The following is a 21,002-nucleotide window of genomic DNA, read 5'->3' as shown; positions in this document are numbered from 1 at the left end:
AAGGGAAGAGGCTAGAAGATGTAAAAGAAAACTTAGTTTGATAGCATCCTGACTGGCAAGAACTCACTTATCAATAGACAGAGCTGGAAAACCCTTCTGTCTGTATAGATGTAGTTGTGAAATCCTCACTTCTGTATTGTTTTGTATGTTTATTTGCATGGTCTCTGTCTGGTTCTGTAATTGTTTCTGGCTGCTGTATAATTAATTTTGTTGGGTGTAAACCAGTGAAGGTGGTGGAATATAATTGGTTAAATAACCATGTTACAGTATGTTAGGATTGGTTAGTTAAATTTCAGTAAAATGGTTGGTTAGGGTCTAGCTAAGCAGAACTCAGGTTTTACTATATAGTCTGCAGTCAATCAGGAAGTCGCGGGTGGGGGGGAATGGGAACAGGGACTGGGGATGGGGGAATTGGGATCATGTTTTGCTAAAGGGGGAATGGGAACAGGGGATGGGAACAGGAACAGGGACACAGGCCAGGCTCTGTGGTGTCAGAGCTGGGAAGGGGACACTAAAGAAGGAAACTGGAATCCTGCTTGCTGGAAGTTCATCCCAATAAACATTGAATTGTTTGTGCCTTTGGACTTCGGGTATTGTTGCTCTCTGTTCATGCGAGAAGGACCAGAGAAGTGGGGGGTGAAGGAATAAGCCCTGTAACAGTAATGAACTATAATTTTTAAACATACACAGATAAAGAGAGCAGCCAATTCCTCTCGGCCTCAGCACAGAGCCCCAGAGTTCTCACCTCCCTTTGGGAAGGTCCCATAATTGCTGTTTACTCCTAAAGCTGGATGAATAACACAGACGTGCAGACATGGAAGAAGAGACATTACCTAGAGTGTCTCCAGTCTCCAGCCTGTTTGCATCCAGATGCTGTTTCTCCCCTAGAGGCTGAGCAAACCCCACTGGGATTGCACAGAGCTGTATTATAATGGTGCACACCCCTGTGTCAGCTCTTGTCATGAAATGTTGCTGCAGATGCTGGAGTAGAGGTGTGGGACACGGCTACCTGAGGGGGATTCCCAGGGAAGACGGTTCCATCTCAGGATTCACAGGTACCATCTCTTGCTGCAGAGCTCACCTGCTCGACAAATCCGGTGCAACGTGGGCGTGATGGGACAGAGAGTAAGACTGTGCTCCTTTCCGCTCTGAGCAGCCATTGTATTTTCTTTTATCAGTGTTATCTGTTTAGACTTTCAGTGCAACTGAAAGTCCCCTTGTTCGTGCGTGGTGAGACAGAGTCAATATAAATACTTGATCTAGTTTCTTTATCAATAGATTCATAGGGTTCATGGTCAGAAGGCACCAGGAGATCATCCCGTATTACCTCCTGTATAATACAGGGTGTTACATTTCACCCAGTTTCCCCTGTATTGAGGCCAAAGACTTGTGTTTATCGAAGACCTGGTCTACGGTACGATTTCAGATACATAGTGTTTTTATCTGCATGTTTTCCCCGATTACATCAAATGCCTCAGAGACATCGAAGTCTATTGTACATGTGCAGTTCCCTTGGTCAACCAAACGTGTACAGCCATTAAAGGATGAAAACTTATTTGGCAAGACCTGTTTCCATAAACCCTGTTGGTGACTCACATTAATTATATCCCTAGACTTTTTCTTAACTAATCCCATGCCAGATTTTCCATTTTTTCCTAATCTTGTCAAATCTTTTTTTAAAAATCTTTCCCTTTAATTTTTAATAGTTGATGTTTCTGGTTTTCGTAACTCTCAGGTTCTACTGTAGATGCTGCTTAACATCCTCCTTGACTGCTAATGGACTAGAAAGTATTCCATCACCTCATCTGATATGAGTTCTCCACTTTCTGACTGTGGAATTGTGGCTTGTTAGCTATGTAATAAGCTCTTCTTAAAAGAACTCCCAATTTTCATTCCCATTTTTCTTAATAATTTTTTCCTCCCAATTGGTGTTGTGGATAATTTGTCATTTTTGATAAATTGTACGGGGAGACTTTGGCAAACCATAAAGTGCCTGAAACCACTATGGCTTATTGTTAAAGACAGCCTAGTCAGCAAGCTGTTAAAAGCAAGTCTCAGCTTGACCAAGGCAGGTGGGGAGGGGGATTTAGGGTGCCACCGAAAGGGCAGCTTGACCCTGCTTCCTTCCTGATAAGAATTGTGTTCAATTTGCTGATACATGCGTTTGAAAAGAGTAGGATATACGGCTCAGGAATGTCTATTGGGATCTCAAGGCTGCAGGTTCTGGAAAGACCCACACCTGGTTAATCAATAAATAGAATGAACCTCTTGCTCAATCATTAAAACTGCTTACTTAACAAGGTTTCTTTAATTCCTAAAGTATAAATAAGGGGAAAAAGCTTGAGATAGGTGGGACTCGTTTCACGACTGGCCTTTCCCTCTGGATGCATCTTGTGTTCCCCAGCGGCAGATAGGCTGCCACTGTATCACTTGAAAACCACACTCAGCTTTGGTAATTATCAAGGACTGGGGGTGTTTTACTAACTTGTTGCGGACATGTGTAAGTGCTTGGGTAAAGTTTGCTTTAACTGAAAGAGCTCTTGTGTTGTCCTGTCTGTGCCAGCCATCGATCGGTTGGACGGCCGTGTCTCCCCTGATTTATTTCCTGACACCTCCTCGCACAGAGTAAAGTTACCAAGAGCTTTGGTTTGAAGAACCCCAGGTAACAGAATTAGACCTTTTGAAGCACTAAGTGTCTATAGAAATTACTGGCTGGGAACTGTTTTCTGTTTGTCCATTGGAATGTAATCAGTTCGATTCTTTATTTTCCTCTACTCTATCATATGTCCCCTTCTTTGTGGCTTCTTTAATCTAAACAGTCCCAGACTTTTCAGTCTGTCGGCATATGGCAGCCTCCCCAATTCTCAAAGCCTGTTTTAGAACATAAGAACATAAGAACAGCCGTACTGGGTCAGACCAAAGGTCCATCTAGCCCAGTATCTGTCTACCGACAGTGGCCAATGCCAGGTGCCCCAGAGGGAGTGAACCTAACAGGCAATGATCAAGTGATCTCTCTCCTGCCATCCATCTCCATCTTCTGACGAACAGATGCCAGGGACACCATTCTTACCCATCCTGGCTAATAAGCCATTTATGGACTTAGCCACCATGAATTTATCCAGTTCCCTTTTAAACATTGTTATAGTCCTAGCCTTCACAACCTCCTCAGGTAAGGAGCTCCACAAGTTGACTGTGCACTGTGTGAAGAAGCACTTCCTTTTATTTCTTTTAAACCTGCTGCCTGTTAAACAGAACATTACATAAGATCATAAAAACGGCCGTACTGGGTCAGACCAAAGGTCCATCTAGCCCAGTATCTGTCTACCGAGAGTGGCCAATGCCAGGTACCCCAGAGAGAGTGAACATAACAGGCAATGATCAAGTGATCACTCTCCTGCCATACATCTCCATCCTCTGACAAACAGAGGCTAGGGACACCATTCCTAACATCCTGTTTGCTTTTTTGACCGCCTCTGCACACTGTGTGGACATCTTCAGAGAACTGTCCACGATAACTCCAAGATCTTTTTCCTGACTAATTGTAGCTAAATTAGCCCCATCATATTGTATGTATAGTTGGGGTTATTTTTTCTGATGTGCATTATTTACATTTATCCACATTACATTTCATTTGCCATTTTGTTGCCCAATCACTTAGTTTTGTGAGATCTTTTTGAAGTTCTTCACAATCTGATTTGGTCTTAACTATCTTGAGCAGTTTAGTATCATCTGCAAACTTTGCCACCTCACTGTTTACCCCTTTCTCCAGATCATTTATGAATAAATTGAATAGGATTGGTCCTAGGACTGACCTTTGTGGAACACCACTAGTTACCCGTCTCCATTCTGAGAATTTACCATTATTTCCTGCCCTTTGTTCCCTATCTTTTAACCAGTTCTCAGTTCATGAAAGGACCTTCCCTTTTATCCCATGACAGCTTAATTTACATAAGAGCCTTTGGTGAGGGACCTTGTCAAAGGCTTTCTGGAAATCTAAGTATACTATGTCCACTGGATCCTCCTTGTCCACATGTTTGTTGATCCCTTCAAAGAACTCTAATAGATGAGTAAGACACAATTTCCCTTTACAGAAACCATGTTGACTATTGCTCAACAGTTTATGTTTTTCTATGTGTCCGACAATTTTATTCTTAACTATTGTTTCGATTAATTTGCCCGGTACCGACGTTAGACTTACCGGTCTGTAATTGCCGGGATCACCCCTAGAGCCCTTTTTAAATATTGGCGTTACATTAGCTAACTTCCAGTCATTGGGTACCGAAGCCGATTTAAAGGACAGGTTATAAATCTTAGTTAATAGTTCCGCATCTTCACATTTGAGTTCTTTCAGAACTCTTGGGTGAATGCCATCTGGTCCCGGTGACTTGTTTATGTTGAGTTTATCAATTAATTAAAAAACCTCCTTTAGTGACACTTTAATCTGTGACAGTTCCTCAGATTTGTCACCTACAAAAGCCGGCTCAGCTTTGGGAATCTCCCTAACATCCTCAGCCGTGAAGACTGAAGCAAAGAATCTATTTAGTTTCTCTGCAATGACTATATCGTCTTTAAGCGCTCCTTTTCTATCTTGATCATCAAGGGGCCCCACTGGTTGTTTAGCAGGCTTCCTGCTTCTGATGTACTTCAAAAACATTTTGTTATTACCTTTGGAGTTTTTGGCTAGCTGTTCTTCAAACTCCTCTTTGGCTTTTCTTATTACACTCTTGCACTTAAGTTGGCGGTGTTTATGCTCCTTTCTATTTGCCTCACTAGGATTTGACTTCCACTTTTTAAAGGAAGTCTTTTTATCTCCCACTGCTTCTTTTACATGGTTGTTAAGCCAAGGTGGCTCTTTTTTAGTTCTTTTATGGTGTTTCTTAATTTGGGGTATACATTGAAGTTGGGCCTCTTTTATGGTGTCTTTAAAAAGGGCCCATGCAACTTGCAGGGATTTCAATTAGTCACTGTACCTTTTAACGTCTGTTTAACTAACCCTCTCATTTTTGCATAGTTCCCCCTTTGGAAATTAAATGCCACAGTGTTGGGCTGTTGAGATGTTCTTCCCACCACAGGGATGTTGAATGCTATTGTATTATGGTCTCTGTTTCCAAGCGGTCCTGATATAGTTACCTCTTGGACCAGCTCCTGCGCTCCACTCAGGATTAAATCTAGAGTTGCCTCTCCCCTTGTGGGTTCCCGTACCAGTTGCTCCATGAAGCAGTCATTTAAAGTATCGAGACATTTCATCTCTGCATTTCATCCTCAAGTGAAATGTTCCCAGTCAATATGGGGATAATTGAATTCCCCCACTATTATTGGGTTCTTAATTTTGATAGCCTCTCTAATTTCCCTTAGCATTTCATCATCACTATTGATGGTCGATAATAGATTCCTAATGTTATATTTTTATTAGAGCATGACATTTCTATCCATAGAGATTCTATGGAAAATGTGGATTCACTTAAGATTTTTACTGCATTTGAATCTACATTTTCTTTCTAGGGCCGCCCAGAGGATTCCGGGGGCCTGGGGTCTTCGGTGGCAGGAGGCCCCCACTTCAGCAGTAATTCGGCAGTGGGGGGTCCTTCCGCTCCAGGACCCGCCGCCGAAGTGTCCCGAAGTCCCGCAGCGGGAGCTTCCTGTCGCCAAATTACCGCCGAATCGGGACCCACCGCCGAAGTGCAGCCCGGTCTTCGGTGGTAATTCGGTGGCAGGGGGTCCCTGTCGCGGTGTTCGGGGCCCTTCGGTGGCGGGTCCTGGAACGGAAGAACACCCCACCGCCGAATTACCCACCAAAGACCGGGCTACACTTTGTCGGCGGGTCCCGCTTCGGCGGTAATTCGATGGCGAGGGGTTCTTCTGCCCCAGAGCGGAAGGACCCCCTGCCACCAAAGACCCAGAGAGGAAGAAGCTCCGGGGACCCAGGCCCTGTGAGAGTTTTCCGGGGCCTCCGGAGCGAGTGAAGGACCCCTCTCCAGGGCCCCCGAAAAACTCTCCTGGGGGCCTCTGTGGGGCCTGGGGCAAATTGTCTCACTTGCCCCCCCCCGGGCTGCCCTGTTTCTTTCACATATAGTGCCACTCCCTCCCCCTGCACGACCTGTTCTGTCCTTCCGATATATTTTGTACCCCGGAATGATTGTGTCCCATTGATTGCTCTCAGTCCACCAGGTTTCTGTGATGCCTATTATATAAATATCCTCCTTTATCACAAGGCACTCTAGTTCACCCATCTTATTATTTAGACTTCTAGCATTCGTGTACATGCACTTTAAAAACTTGTCCCTGTTATTTGTCTGCCCTTTTCTGATGTGCCAGATTCTTTTTTACGTGACTGTTTATCATCTGATCCGGCCCTTACATTATACTCTTCTGTCCTCTGCTCCTGACTATAACCTGGAGATTCTCTATCAATAGATCAGAGGGGTAGCCGTGTTAGTCTGGTTCTGTAGAAGCAGCAAAGAATCCTGTGGCACCTTATAGACTAATAGATGTTTTGTAGCATGAGCTTTCGTGGGTGAACACCCACTTCCTCGGATGCAAGCAGTGGAAATTTCCAGGGGCAGGTGTGTATATATAAGCAAGCAAGAAGCAAGCTAGAGATAACGAGGTTAGATCAATCAGGGAGGTTAGATCAATCCTCCCTGATTGATCTAACCTCGTTATCTCTAGCTTGCTTCTTGCTTGCTTATATATACACACCTGCCCCTGGAAATTTCCACTGCTTGCATCCGAGGAAGTGGGTGTTCACCCACGAAAGCTCATGCTACAAAACATCTATTAGTCTATAAGGTGCCACAGGATTCTTTGCTGCTTCTGTCAATAGACTCTTCCCTAAGAGAAGTCTGTGTCCAATCCACATGCTCCTCTGCAGCTCCTCTACAGAAATCTATGTTCCATCTGCTGTATCCTTTATAGAGACTGGGTGATCAAAACTGAGTGTTTCCAGAGCAGGTTGATCTCTCCCCATAAGATAAGATAAGATAAGAAAGGCCGTACCGGGTAAGACCAAAGGTCCATCTAGCCCAGTATCTGTCTACCGACAGTGGCCAATGCCAGGTGCCCCTGAGGGAGTGAACCTAACAGGCAATGATCAAGTGATCTCTCTCCTGCCATCCATCTCCATCCTCTGACGAACAGAGGCTAGGGACACCATTCTTACCCATCCTGGCTAATAGCCATTTATGGACTTAGCCACCATGAATTTATCCAGTCCCCTTTTAAACATTGTTATAGTCCTAGCCTTCACAACCTCCTCAGGTAAGGAGTTCCACAAGTTGACTGTGCGCTGCGTGAAGAAGAACTTCCTTTTATTTGTTTTAAACCTGCTGCCTATTAATTTCATTTGGTGACCCCTAGTTCTTGTATTATGGGAATAAGTAAATAACTTTTCCTTATCCACTTTCTCAACATCACTCATGATTTTATATACCTCTATCATGTCCCCCCTTAGTCTCCTCTTTTCCAAACTGAAGAGTCCTAGCCTCTTTAATCTTTCCTCATATGGGACCCTCTCTAAACCCCTAATCATTTTAGTTGCTCTTTTCTGAACCTTTTCTAGTGCTAGAATATCTTTTTTGAGGTGAGGAGACCACATCTGTACACAGTATTCGAGATGTGGGCGTACCATGGATTTATATAAGGGCAATAATATATTCTCAGTCTTATTCTCTATCCCCTTTTTAATTATTCCTAACATCCTGTTTGCTTTTTTGACCGCCTCTGCACACTGCGTGGACATCTTCAGAGAACTATCCACGATAACTCCAAGATCTTTTTCCTGACTCGTTGTAGCTAAATTAGCCCCCATCATGTTGTATGTATAGTTGGGGTTATTTTTTCCAATGTGCATTACTTTACATTTATCCACATTAAATTTCATTTGCTGAAATTCCTTAGGCATTCCTTAGGCATCTGAACATTTTCTTTGTTTTGGCCACTACTGTGAATGAGCAGGTGTGTCCATGGAACAGCTATCGATGACACCCAGGTCTTTTCCCTCAGGTGGTTCTACTTGGAATGTTTCCCCTTGATACATGGATTGGCAAAGCTTTGGGGGGAAGGGGGGCTTGGGTTTTTTTTACACTTTCAGATTTGGAAAATGAAAATGTGTGTGAAGAGGAACCAATCTGCTTGACCCATGAGAAAAGTATCCAGTAGTGCGTGTAGTGGCTCATATTAACATTGTCTCTCCATCCAGGCTGTTGTACTGCAACCATAACCCTGGGCCCTGGGAATGCCTCAGAGTTGAACACCTTCACCCTTACACCATGTCAGATTGCAACAAAACCGACTTCACCAACCCCTCCACCTTCATCCTGCTGGGCATTCCTGGCCTGGAGGCATCCCATATCTGGATCTCCATCCCCTTCTGCACCATGTACATCATAGCTGTCTTGGGGAACTTCACCATCCTCTTCATTGTGAAGATGGAGCCGAGCCTCCATGGGCCCATGTACTATTTCCTCTGCATGCTGGCCATCAGCGACCTGGTCCTGTCTACGTCTACCGTGCCCAAAACCCTGAGCATCTTCTGGTTCAATTCCAGGGAGATCGATTTCAGTGCCTGCCTCACCCAGATGTACTTCATTCATTGCTTCTTAGTGATGGAGTCTGGGATCTTTGTGGCCATGGCTTTGGATCGCTACGTGGCCATCTGTGATCCCCTGAGACATTCCACCATCCTGACAAGCCCCGTGGTTGCCAAAATTGGCCTGGCCGTGGTGCTGCGCGGCATCATGCTTGTACTGCCCTATCCCTTCCTGGCGAGGCAGTGGCCATATTACAGAACCTACATCATCCCCCACACGTATTGTGAGCACATAGCTGTGGTGAAACTGGCCTGCGCCGACACCCGTGTCAGTAGTTATTACGGCCTTTTTATGGTATTCTGTGTGAGGGGTCTGGATATGATTTTTATTGCTGTGTCCTATATCCAGATCCTCAGGGCCATCTTCAGCCTCCCCACAAAGGATGCCCGGCTCAAGGCTTTGGGGACCTGCAGCTCCCACCTCTGTGCCATCTTAGCCTTTTACATCCCAGTTATCTTCTCCTCCCTCACACACCGGTTTGGCCACAATGTGCCCCTGCATTTCCATGTTCTGATTGCCAATGTGTACCTCCTGGTGCCCCCCATGCTGCACCCCATCATCTACGGGGTGAGGACCAAACAGATCCGGGGCAGGCTGCTCCGGCTCTTTACTCATAAAGGGACCTAAAGTTTTCTCCTGGTGCTCTGGCTCTCAGACCGAGCTCCATGCAGAGCTGGCTGGTGACATGGTGCTGGGCCCCCTTCCCTCAATCACTGACCAGGCAGCCAGAGAGCCATTAGACCCTTTCCTGACCTTACTGTGCTATGTCAGTGTGAAAAACTGGGGAATCGGTCAGTGTAGGACTCACTGGTTTGCCACCCTTCTAGTTACTGATAACTGGACCTCTGAGAATATAAGAACATAAGAATGGCCATACTGGGCCGGACCAATGATCCTTCTAGCCCAGTGTCCTGTCTGCCAACAGTGGCCAGTGCCAAGTGCCCCAGAGGGAATGAACAGAACAGGAAATCAATTGATCCATCCCCTGGCACCTATTTCCAGCTGCTGGCAAACACACACCATCCCTTTCCATCTTGGCCATTGATGGGCCTTCACAACATCCTCAGGCAAGGAGTTCCACAGGCTGGCTGTGTGTTGTGCGAAGAAATACTTGCTTTTGTTTGTTTTAAACTGTTGCCTATTAATGTCATTTGGTGACCCCTAGTTCTTGTGTTATGAGAAGGAGTAAATGCCACTTCCTTATTTACTTTCTCCACACCAGTCATGATTTTATAGACCTCTATCATATCCCCCCATAGTCGTCTCTTTTCCAAGCTGAAAAGTCCCAGTCTTATTAATCTCTCCTCATACGGAAGCCGTTCCATACCCCTAATCATTTTTATTTCCCCTTTTGAACCTTTTCCAATTCCAAGTTATCTTTCAGCCAGTTCTGCACCTATTCCCCTGAGGCACAGCCCCTGCTCCACCTCTTGCCTCTGTGCCCCACTCCCCTCTCCGCCTCTTGCCCCAAATCCCTGTCACTGCTGCTCGCTCTTTTTCCCCCTCCCCGTCACTCGCTGGATCACCTCCCCCTCCATCTGCTCTGGGGCTGTGACGGCAGCTGCTGCAGCCTGACAAGGAGCCTGCAGTGAGGGCAGCGAGGATGCAGCGCTGGGGCTGACAGGCCAGTCGGGATCGGAGAGGGAAGCCAGGAAGTCGTATAAAAGCAGCTGAGGGTTGGGAGCAGGGCTGTGCTGCAGGTGGGTGAGACTGTGCATCCTACAGCTCCTGGGCCCTGGAGCTCATCTACAGAGTCCTGAGCTTTCAGCTCCCCTTTGTTCCTCCTGGCGGGGGGCCTGTAGCAGGCAGAGCCCTGCAATGGGGATGGGTTGGGAGCCCTTTGCCTTGAGCCAGGCCTCGGGGGCAGGGCCAGGGATCAGCTTTGGCGCTAGGAGGACAACAGCTGAGAGAGGTGGAAGGATCAGCCCCAGTGTTAGCTGGGAAGGCGAGATGCTGGGCAGAGTCCAGGGTGGCTGCGGTAGTTCACAGGGAGGGAGATCAGTGGCATAGCTGCCAGCCGTCTATTTCCACATGTACATGGCACCTTATCTGGAGCTACAGGGCCCACATTGCTGGACGGTGAAGCTGAGTCTAACGGACGCTCTGCGTGACACTTTTGATCACTAGATATAGAAGCTCTGTAGTTAGGCTGCTAGGCAGCGTTATCCCCGTGTCATGGGGATGGACTGATCCACGCAGAGGTAAAGTGATTTACCCAAGGCCACACAATGAGTTGGTGGCAGAGCTGAGAATAGAAACTGGGAGTCCCGACACCGCAACCTACCCTCCATCCAGCACCACTGCTCTGGCCATGAACAGGCATTGCTCCCCTGGGTTGTATTAGACGCACCGAAGCTATTTGTGTCTTGTGATCAGTGGACTTGCAGCTCTTCGACAAGAGGAATTTATCAAAGAAACAGCTAAAAACTCTGGCCACAAAACAGGTTTCCACACAGCTCAGTTTTCAGCCTTGTCTTGCTTGTTTACCAGGAACGACACACTACCTGGAACTCTGCACAGCGCATAGAACCCAGTGATGTGCTGCAAGGAACCACATCAGTGCAGTGTGTGACTCAGCAGCCCTGATTAGGGCCCTTTGGTAGCAGAACATGAAACCTAATTAATAGGCATCTTCCCTCCCAGCTCACCGGTCTCTATGATGCCTTATCTCTAGTTAAATGACTTGGGCCAAATCCTCAAATGGTGCAGGTGGGTTCATGGCCTGAGCACGACTAAGCAAGGGATTGGCAGCGAGGGACTTGTGGGCTGTTCTTGGCTCAAGACACTTCCTTTCATGCTGCCTCAACTCCCTCGTCTGTAGGAGGGGGCTACCTCCTGATAGTCTGTGAAGCACCTGTCAGTGGTGTCCATATGTCACCGTGCCTCAGTAGGATTCCGCTGAGGATGCCAGATTCAGAACAATCTGCTGAGAAATCGGGCAGATTCACCCCAGACTGGTGGTTGTACGCAAAGCGAGGAACAAAAGTAAACTTCTGTCTCACCGCACTGGTTAAGTAGAAGCCAAAAATGCCGTGTCCTGAGGCATCCAGCCCTTGGCTCACCACCCAGCAACCTTGGCTGTTTCCGCCAAGTGTCGCCAGCCAGCCCCCTGGGTTTTGAACAACCTTAACTTGTGTTAGACTAAAGCATCTTCCAGAAAGGCTTCCAGGGCTAGATCCACAAAGTACTCAGGGAAATACTGAACTTAGGCACCGCTGCCTTTCTCAAACCCAGCATCAGCACTCGGGTTGCTTTGTGCAGGCTATTGGGCGGATCCCTCGGCTCCTACTGGGCCAGGCAGGAGATGAGCTGGGGCACCAACAGTGGGGGCCGGGAAAGCTCCTAGGGCAGCTCCTGGGAACCCCCCGAGGGCCAGACATACCTGGGGCAGCTCCCGGGGATCCCCCAAGGCCCAGTCGTACCTGGGGCAGCTCCTGGGGCAGCACTTGGGAACCCCCCGAGGGCCAGTCATACCTGGGGCAGCTCCTGGGGCAGATCCCGGGGGCCCCCCGAGGGCCAATTGTACCTGGGGCAGCTCCCAGGGGCCCCTGGAGGCCAGTCGTACCTGGGGCAGCTCCTGGGAACCCCCTGGGGCCTGGCCATACCTGGGGTATCACGGGGCCAGTCATGGGGACCTCCGGGGACTGGTCGTCCTGTAAGGATCAGGCCTTTTTCTGTAGCCATATGATAAGGCCTGTAGCCATAGTGTAAGGCCTAAAAGCCTGTGGCCTTTGTCTGCAGCCAGACTGAAAGATCAGGTGGACACGGTACCCCCGTTGGGCTTGGACACAAGAATCATTCAGTCTCATTCCAGTGCTTAAAAACCCAGGTGCTCCGCACCGGAGAAATACCCGCAGTGAGCCAGATGAGCAGGCAGAGAGTTCAGCTGTGGGAATCCAAGTGCCTCCATTTTTTTAGTTTTGGCGTTGGGTGCCATTTAGGGTTGCCAGGTACTGGGCTTTCAGCTGCAACAGCTGCCCTCTGTCCACAGGGACGTTCTGTTGGTGCTGGTTTTCCTGAGTCTTCCCCTGAAGTGACCACAGTGACTGTGATGTGTTGGCAAGTTTCTGAGTGGGAACGGAAGTGGAGTCCCGGAGTTCACGCCTCACAGGAGTGAGGAGCTCACAACCTCCAGCTGGTTCTGAAAACCTCAGATTCACCTTCAGAGGATGGCTCAGGCTCAGGCTCCCTCTTCCAGCCTTTCCTCTGCATCTGACTCAATGAACAGCCCCTGCCAAAGCTGGAGTCCATTTCCCTCTTGGCGTGACGGAGAGACCGTGATTACAGCAGGGAAGTCAGGACTGCTGGGTGTAGTAAGAGGAGACCCTGAGATAGAAACCTTGGGATCAGAGGCCCAGTGTGAGGCCTAAGGCCTGAACTAAAGTAATGGTCAAGACTTTGCTAACATAAAGCAAAGTTAAGCTGTGAGCCAGAGGCAGGCCCTGCTCACAGAAGCTAGCAAGGAAAGGGCTGATGCTGCAAACAGAGACATACCTAAAAGGTGCTGGACACCAGAGATCAGAACATTCGCATACTCGTACACTCCACATAGATAACAAGGAACAGGCTGACTGTCATAAACAGATAGTTAAGGGTTAATGTCTCTTTTACCTGTAAAGGGTTAACAAGCTCAGTGAACCTGAAGGACACCTGACCAGAGGACCAATCAAGAGACAAGATAATTTAAAATCTCTGTGGAGGGAAGTGTTTGTTTGTGTTCTTTGTTTTGGCGGGTGTTCTCTCTTTGGATTTAAGAGGGGCCAGATGTACATCCAGGCTCTCCAAGCTTCCTGAAATATTCTCTTCTATTCAGTATAGTGAGTATTAGAAAGGCGGATTAGTCTTTTAATTAATTTCTGTATTTGCAAATGTGTGTTTGCTGGAACAATATTTTACCTCTTTGCTGTACCTGTACTTAAGTTAGAGTCCCTCTAGTTTTTATAAGCTGTATATCCTGTAAACTTCCATCCAGATTTTACCGAGCTAAATTTTACCTTTTCTTTTTTTCTTTAATTAAAAGCTTTACTTTTTAAGAACCTGATTGATTTCTTTCCTTGTTTGAGACCTCAGGGGATTAGTCTGACTCACCAGGGATAGGTGGGGGGGAAGAGAGGAGAGGGGAAGGTGAATCCCTCTTTGTTTTAGATTCAAGGAGTTTGAATCAAAGGTAATCTTCCCTGACGACCAAGGGAGGGAAAGTCTGGAAGGGGGAATGGTTTATTTCCCTTTGTGTTAAGATCCCAGGAGTTTGGATCTGTGTTCCCCAGGAAAAGGTTTTGGGAGGACAGGGAGTGTGCCAAAACACTATATTTTTGGCTGGTGGCAGTGTTACCAGAGCTAAGCTAGGATTTAAGCTTAGAAGGATCCACACAGGTCCTCATCTTTTGGACGCTAAAGTTCAAAGTGGGGAACAAACCTATGACACTGACCCATCCCAATGACAGGGCCATATATCTATCTATATGATGGATAGAGTTGTTTTGTTCGAACCAACATGTACAAGGTGAGAGGTGGCACCTTACTGCGTAGAGGGGCTGCACCTCAGTACATCAGGAGTGATGTGTAACTTGTTTGTACTGGTGTATAAGAATGCACCCCTGGGGAAGTGTCTTTGTCCGGCCTAGGGGGCAGTGGAAAGTCCCATCAGTGACTGAGCTGAGTCCATTGTCAGGGAGCACATAAGTACTAGGTAGTAGCACCTTAGCAGCACCTTGAACTTCTATGCCGGGGAGCTGGAGACTGTGTTTCTCTTTGACAATAAACCTGGCCCAGGTGCCTTCGTACCTTACTAGAGTCTGTGGTCATTGGGAGTCTCTCGGGGTCTGCTGGGTCAGCTCTCTGCGCAGAGCTGGGGCAGCACACAGAGGGAACACACACGCAACCGACTGATCTCAACATTGAATAGAGCAGAGCACCACACCGGGAGCGTCTGACAACACTTGGTTCTCTCTGTCATCCTGCCACTCTCTGTGAGACCTTGGCCAAGTCACCTCTCCCCATGCCTCAATTTACCTATTTGTATAATAAGGATAGTTTACCTATCTGTATAGGAGGGTGGTGAAGCACTGGAATGGGTTATCTAGGGAGGTGGTGGAATCTCCTTCCTTAGAGGTTTTTAACGTCAGGCTAGAAAAAAGCCCTGGCTGGGATGATTTATTTGGGGATTGGTCCCGCTTTGAGCAGGGGGTTGGACTAGATACCTCCTGAGGTCCCTTCCATCCCTGAGATTCTATGATTCTATAATATGTTCATAGTGACTTTCCTTTGCTAGGTGTGTTGAAGACCCTTCAGTGAAAGGTGCTGCACAGTGTGATGATAGTTACTTATGAGAAGTATTGATCTCTGAAAGTGTTTGTGTTTGTGTTTCCCCATAGTCATCTGTCTCCATATCTGTCTGTCTACTACCTACCCATCCATCTTGGGCATTTACAGGGTATCTGGCCCTATGGAGACGCAGGTCTTGTCCCTGGTTTTCTTCCTAATCAAATATAATTTTTAAATATTCACAAATGCACAGAGCAGCCAATTCCTCTCTGACTCAGCAGAGAGCCCAAGTGTTCTCATCTCCCTTTGGGAAGGTCTCTTAATTACTTTCTACTCCTAAAGCTGGATAATTAGCACAGAAGCTCAGACATGGGAAGAGAGACATTGGCTAGACTGTCTCTGATCTCCAGCCTGTTTACGTCCAGATGCCCCTTCTCCCCTAGAGGCTGAGCAAACCCCACTGGGATTGCACAGAGCTATATTATAAATGGTGCACACCCCTGTGTTGGCTCTCGGTGTGGGATGCTGCTGCAGATGCTGGGCTGAGAGAGGTGTGGGACAAGGCTACCTGAGGGGGATTTCCAGGGAAGACGCTTCCATCCCAGGATTCACAGGTACCCATCTCTTGCTGAGGAGCTCACCTGCTCGACAAACCCAGTGTAATGTGGGCGTGCTGGGATAGAGAGTAAGTCTGGGGTCCTTTCTTCCCTGCACAGCCATTAAACATCCCAGGGTCCTTGCCCCAGGCGATGGGGTTGTTCCAGTATCGCTGGCCAAAATGTCCCTCTTTGCTGGGCTTTCCCAGCTGATGGCCTCCAGCCCCAAGGCGGCTGCGTTTCAGTGGCACAGCGGATTGCTCGGGATGAAAGGTGTCAGTAGATGTACAATACAGGGCCAAATTCAGTGGCTCATACTTTCCTCAGGCCCCACTGAGGGAAAACTGCCCTTGGAGTAAGAACTCTGGAGCCAGCTGTCACCTGCCGCTCTTGCATTCCAGGGGCTGTTACCTGGCTCTTATCTGCTGCAAGGCCTGGAGGTGCTAGGGCTCCTCACTGGAGCAATTCTAAAAATTTTTAAACACGGGCAAGACATCATCTCTCCTGGCTTCACACGAGAAGTCGGCTGAACTGCTATGCCTGAAACTTTCAAAAAACAGTTCAGCTGGAAGCAGACACCCAGCGTGGGAAATTTCAATCCAAAGGGTTAAAGTTTGACAAATTTATAAGCAACTGAAAATGAGGTTTCCTAACTGAAGGTATCAGACAGCCTTCAGTAAAGTTGGTGCCACCAGCACCACCAATCTATTTGTGAATCACATTCAGCTAAACTCTTTGCTCCAATAATGTCTGTGCCAAGGAGTTCCACAGGCCAAGTACGGATTACATAAACAATTTTCTTTTCTGAGTGTTGTAAGTTCAGACTTTCAATGTAATTGAATGTTATATTGTTTGCGGTTTATGAGACAGAGTAAATATAAATGCCAGATCTTTCTCTGTTGATAGATTCTTAGGGTTTAAAATCACAAGAGACCATTAGATCATCCAGTATGATCTCATGTATTACAAAGGCAATTATATTTCACCCAGTCACTTCTGTATTGACTCTATAACTAGTATTTGACTAAGACATAGTCTACACTGGGATTTTTCATCATAGAATCATAGAGCCATGGAGTGAGAAGGGACAGCAGAGGTCATCTAGTCTAATCCCCTGCCAAGATGCATGATTTGATCTGTGTAAAACATCCAAGATAGATGACTATCCAGCCTCCTTTGGAAAACCCCCATTGAAGGAGCTTCCATGACCACCTGAGGCATCTGTTTCACGGTCCTCCTGGTCTTACAGTTAGGAAGTTTTTCCTGAGATTTCATCTAAATCTGCTCTGCCTGTTGTCCTGCCCTAAGTGACAAAGAGAACAACTTTTCTCCATCTTTTTTATGGCAGCCTTTCAAGTATTTGAAAAGTGCTGTAATGTCCCCCCTCAATTTCTTCTTTTCCAAATTAACATTCTTAGTTCCTTCAGCCTTTGCTCATATGGCTTGTTTTCCATCTCTTGGATCATCTTTGTCTCTCGCCTCTGGATCCTTTCCAGTTTCTCTACAGAGTGGCACGGTAGTAACATCTACCATGACTTTCATGTGCTATGTCTCCAGCTGAGGTGCCCATGACTAGCTGGATAGTCTCTTTTTGCAACAGCTAAAAATCCACCCACCTGAGAGATGTAGCTATATCAATCTAACCCCAGTGTAGACAGCATGAGGTCAGTGGAAGAATTCTTTCATCAACCTAGCTACCGCCTCTCGAGGAGGTGGGTTACCTGCACTGCTGGGAGAACCCCTGCCGTCAGTGTAAGTCGTGTCTACACTGAAGCGCTATGGCAGCTCTGCTGTAGAACTCTCAGTGTAGACAAGCCCTCGAGCAGATCTTCCAGAAATACATCCTGTCTGGGTCGGCAGACATGGGGAGCTGGAGAATCCACCACTTCCCTTCGCAGTTCGTTCCAATGGTTAATCACCCTCAGAGGTAAACATTTGGCCCTTATTTCCACCTGGAAGTTGTCTGGCTTCAGCTTCCACTGATTGGACATACCTCTGCCTTTCTCCACGACGTTACAGAGTCCATTATTACCCAAGGTTTTCTCCCCAGGAAGGTCTCTGCTTGATCATCTTTTTGTTGAGATAAATAGATGAAGCTCTTTAAGTCTCTCTCTGTCAGACATTTTCTCCAGCTTCCAATCATTTTTGTGGCTCTTTTCTGCACCCTTCCCAATTTCTCAAGATTGTTTTTGAAATGTGGACCTCATAACTGGAGGCAGTTGATTTCACCAGTGTCATGTGCAGAGGCAACATCCTTCCCCTGCTCCAACTCATCACTCGCCTGTTTATGCATCCCAGGGTGCATTGGCTCTTTTGGCCACAGCATCGCACTGGGAGCTCGCGATGAGTTGGTTGCCCACAATGACCCTAAATCCTTTCCCGGGTCCCTGCAGTCCATAAAATAGTGCCTTGTTGTGGGTTGAGCCTCCATTCCCAGTTCCAAGAGGATCACTTTGCATTTGTCTGTATTAACACATTATGTTTGCATGGGCCCAGCTCTCCAAATGCTCCAGCTCTATCGGTGTGCTGCCCTGGATTCCTCGTTGTAACCACTCTGCCAGCTTCTGGGTCATCACACATTTTATCTGCAGTGATTTTCTATTTGCTCGCAGGTCATTGATGAAAATATCGAACAGCATCCAGCCTAGAACTGATCCCTGCAGAACCTAACTAGAAACAGCCCCATTCACTGACAATGGCCCACTGACAATGGCTTTCTGAGATCTGTCAGTTAGCCAGTTTTTAGTCCATTTTATGTGCGCTCCACTAGTATTGCAGGGTTCATTTTGTTTCTCTCAATGTTTTCCTCTAATAAATGAAATGCCTGAGAAATTGAAGTGTATTGCATCTCCACAGTTCCCTTGATCAACCAAACATGCACTCTCATTATTTGACAAGGCCGGTTTTCCATAAACCATGCTGTTGACTGGCATTGATTATATTCCTAGACTATTTTTTACACTAATCCCATATCAGCTTTTCCATTCTTTCCTAACCTTGTCACATAATTTTTAAAACATTCCTTTCATTTTGTTAAATTGTTTACTTTTAACCCAGCACTGACCTGTATTTGTCTTTCTTTTCTTTGAGCTGCCAGACACCAAGGCCATTAGAGGGGCACAACAGGAGAAATCTGAATCAGGGAGGCTTTGAGGAAACACTTTGAAGCTGAGAACCAGTAATGTTTGTTGCTGTGCTTGGGACTGTACCGCATAATGACGTCCAGTGTCAGTAGGGTAGGAAGCAGTTGTGATTGTTCAGGCCCAGGATAAATGATAAAACCACTTGCTTGTTTGCTGCTGCCATCTGCTATCACAACTGGAATGAAAACAAATAAAGAGTGTGTATTATTCAAACAACTTTGCTTTTATAGCCCAAACCCCCACAACACCATGCACACACACACAGACACATGCACATTCCTGGTGGGGGAGGTGCCAGTGGAGGGCTGACGCAAAAGTCCCAGGTATCGGAGAGGAATGTATGCGTGGCATTTTGGGAGATCATGGGAAAGAGTTCTGAATGTGCCGAAGGGGAGGGTGGGTTGCATCTGCTAAGTCTGGAGTATCAGGAGGGACTTCAGGATGACGGGTTGCCACTCCAAAACTTTTATCAGCCTCTCTATCGTGTTTATGCCTCATTTTCTTCTTTCCTGCTTGTCACTTTCCCTCCACTGCCTGCATTCTGTCTTGTGGGTGTTACAATACTGCAGCACCTCCTGGAACATATTTTCCTTGCTATATCTTGGACACTTTCTTCTCCAGCAGAGATGCTCGGCTGGAGTGGAGTGGGAGCCTCCTTCCAAAGACTTGTCTGGTGAAGCACAAGTAACAATAAACAGAAGCATTCTTGTTAAGTGTACATACAGCATTGAAATGATATATTAAAATACACCCTTGGTAACACACCAATCACTTTCCTGCTGGCCCTTGGGAAGCACACATGCCAGCAAACACCACAAGCATGGTGCGTGCACCCCGGGACAGAGGACATTGTGCCTGGGATAAAAGCAATGTGAGAGGGGTGCGGGGCACTTCTCAGGGGGCAATTCTCCATAGTTTCCCATCCTTTTCCACAGGCAGGGGCAGGTATCCCTCTTCGGAAGGGAAGCAAAGAGGCAAGGGTGCAGCTACTACATGCTTATAGCTTCTGCCCAGGTCCCTGTGCTGCTCCCCTGGGTGCTGCTTTGGTCCTGGCCCAAGTAATTACCGAATGGCATGGAAAAGTGTCCCTCAGTAGGGGAAGGAACAAAGCAGCTCTGCCAAGGACCCTCCGGCAGAGGATTGCTGAGTACCGGCAGGAAAATGTCCTGAAGATCTCTCTGGAGGAATCCTGTGAAATCTCAGTGAGCATCAACAACCTGCCCCACCGCGCTGCCTAGCCGCACGGGGAAATACCCAGCACACAGAAATCCAGCCAGGGTCCTCTCTTCGCTTCTGACTCACCTGATTGTGACTGCCGAGACTACCTGGCCACCTCCTGGGCAACCCTGACCTGGGAACCACACCTTCTTCTGCCTCCACCTTTTCCTCAATGACTTCCTCCTTTGGGTTAGGTCCAGCTTCCGCCAGCTCCAGCCCAGCCGAAGCACCCACAGGACTCTTGGCCATGGAGGTGGGGTTGCTGCCAAGGATAACATCCGACTCCTTATAAAAATTGCAGTTGTGGAGCACTTGTCTCCTTCACCTTTGCTCTGCACTGCAGCATGTCCCAATCAGAGCTCTTTCCCCACAAGCTCCATGAAAACCGCCCTTGGTATTGAAATTCCTATGGCTCCAGTACAGCTCCTCCTCGTAGCCTCCTCTCCCCATATTCTGAGCATATCCAGCAGTTCTGCTGTGGTCCTAGCAGGAGAGCATTGTCTGCGTAGAGCCACCATGACCACCGGGAAGATGTGATATGAACACCCCACACTGAGCAAACAGGAGGGGGAATTTCAGAATTATTGGGCTTTAAAGGGGGAAGGACATAAGGTGTTTATCTGGATGCACAGCAGCTGAGTTTAAACTCTGCGAGCGTCTAACTAGGCACTTTGGTGACAAAACTTGTGTGTACAAACCCTTACAACTCTTGCCAAGGTGGTTTTACTACATCACTGAAACTGAGGAGTTGCATCATCGAAAGTGGCTTTGTAGCGTGTATAGCTCCATTGCTTCTTCACCAAAAGCTGCCTTTCTGCAAAAACATTTGGCAGTGTAGACAAGGCCTCAGGAACAATGAGACACATGTTTCCTGATGGTGCCTGTTAAGGTTTTCCACACCATGACATGTAGGAATTATTGACACAAGGAGCACCATGAAATATGGAATTGGCATTAGCAGGGTCAGTTGTTCAAATGTCATTTTTCAGTGTGTATAGAGCGACCAATCCGCTTCACCCATGAGAACAGCCTCCAGTAGTTTATGTAGTGTCTCATATTAACATTGTCTCTCCATCTAGGCATTTGAAAAGCGACCATCACCGTGGGGCCTGGGCACATACAGGAAATCAGAGGATCACACGGTACATGCAGGAGACACCGTTCCGCCTCAGAGTTGGACACCTTCTCCCCTA

The 21,002-nt window shown here is 47.3% G+C and overlaps 1 protein-coding gene across 1 annotated transcript; it reads left to right on the top strand.

Moving 5' to 3' along the window:
• Window positions 1-8,267: 8,267 nt before the first annotated feature.
• Window positions 8,268-9,215, top strand: LOC120392631 (olfactory receptor 52M1-like). Its single transcript, XM_039517390.1, has one exon. The coding sequence runs from the start codon at window positions 8,268-8,270 to the stop codon at window positions 9,213-9,215; it is 948 nt and encodes a 315-aa protein (XP_039373324.1).
• The last annotated feature ends 11,787 nt before the right edge of the window (window positions 9,216-21,002 follow it).

This window comes from Mauremys reevesii, unplaced genomic scaffold (assembly GCF_016161935.1).
Source record: "Mauremys reevesii isolate NIE-2019 unplaced genomic scaffold, ASM1616193v1 Contig105, whole genome shotgun sequence".
In the NCBI taxonomy this organism is placed as follows: Eukaryota; Metazoa; Chordata; order Testudines; family Geoemydidae; genus Mauremys; species Mauremys reevesii.
The sequence above is the reverse complement of the archived record's forward strand: the minus strand, read 5'-3'. Positions and strand labels throughout refer to the sequence as shown.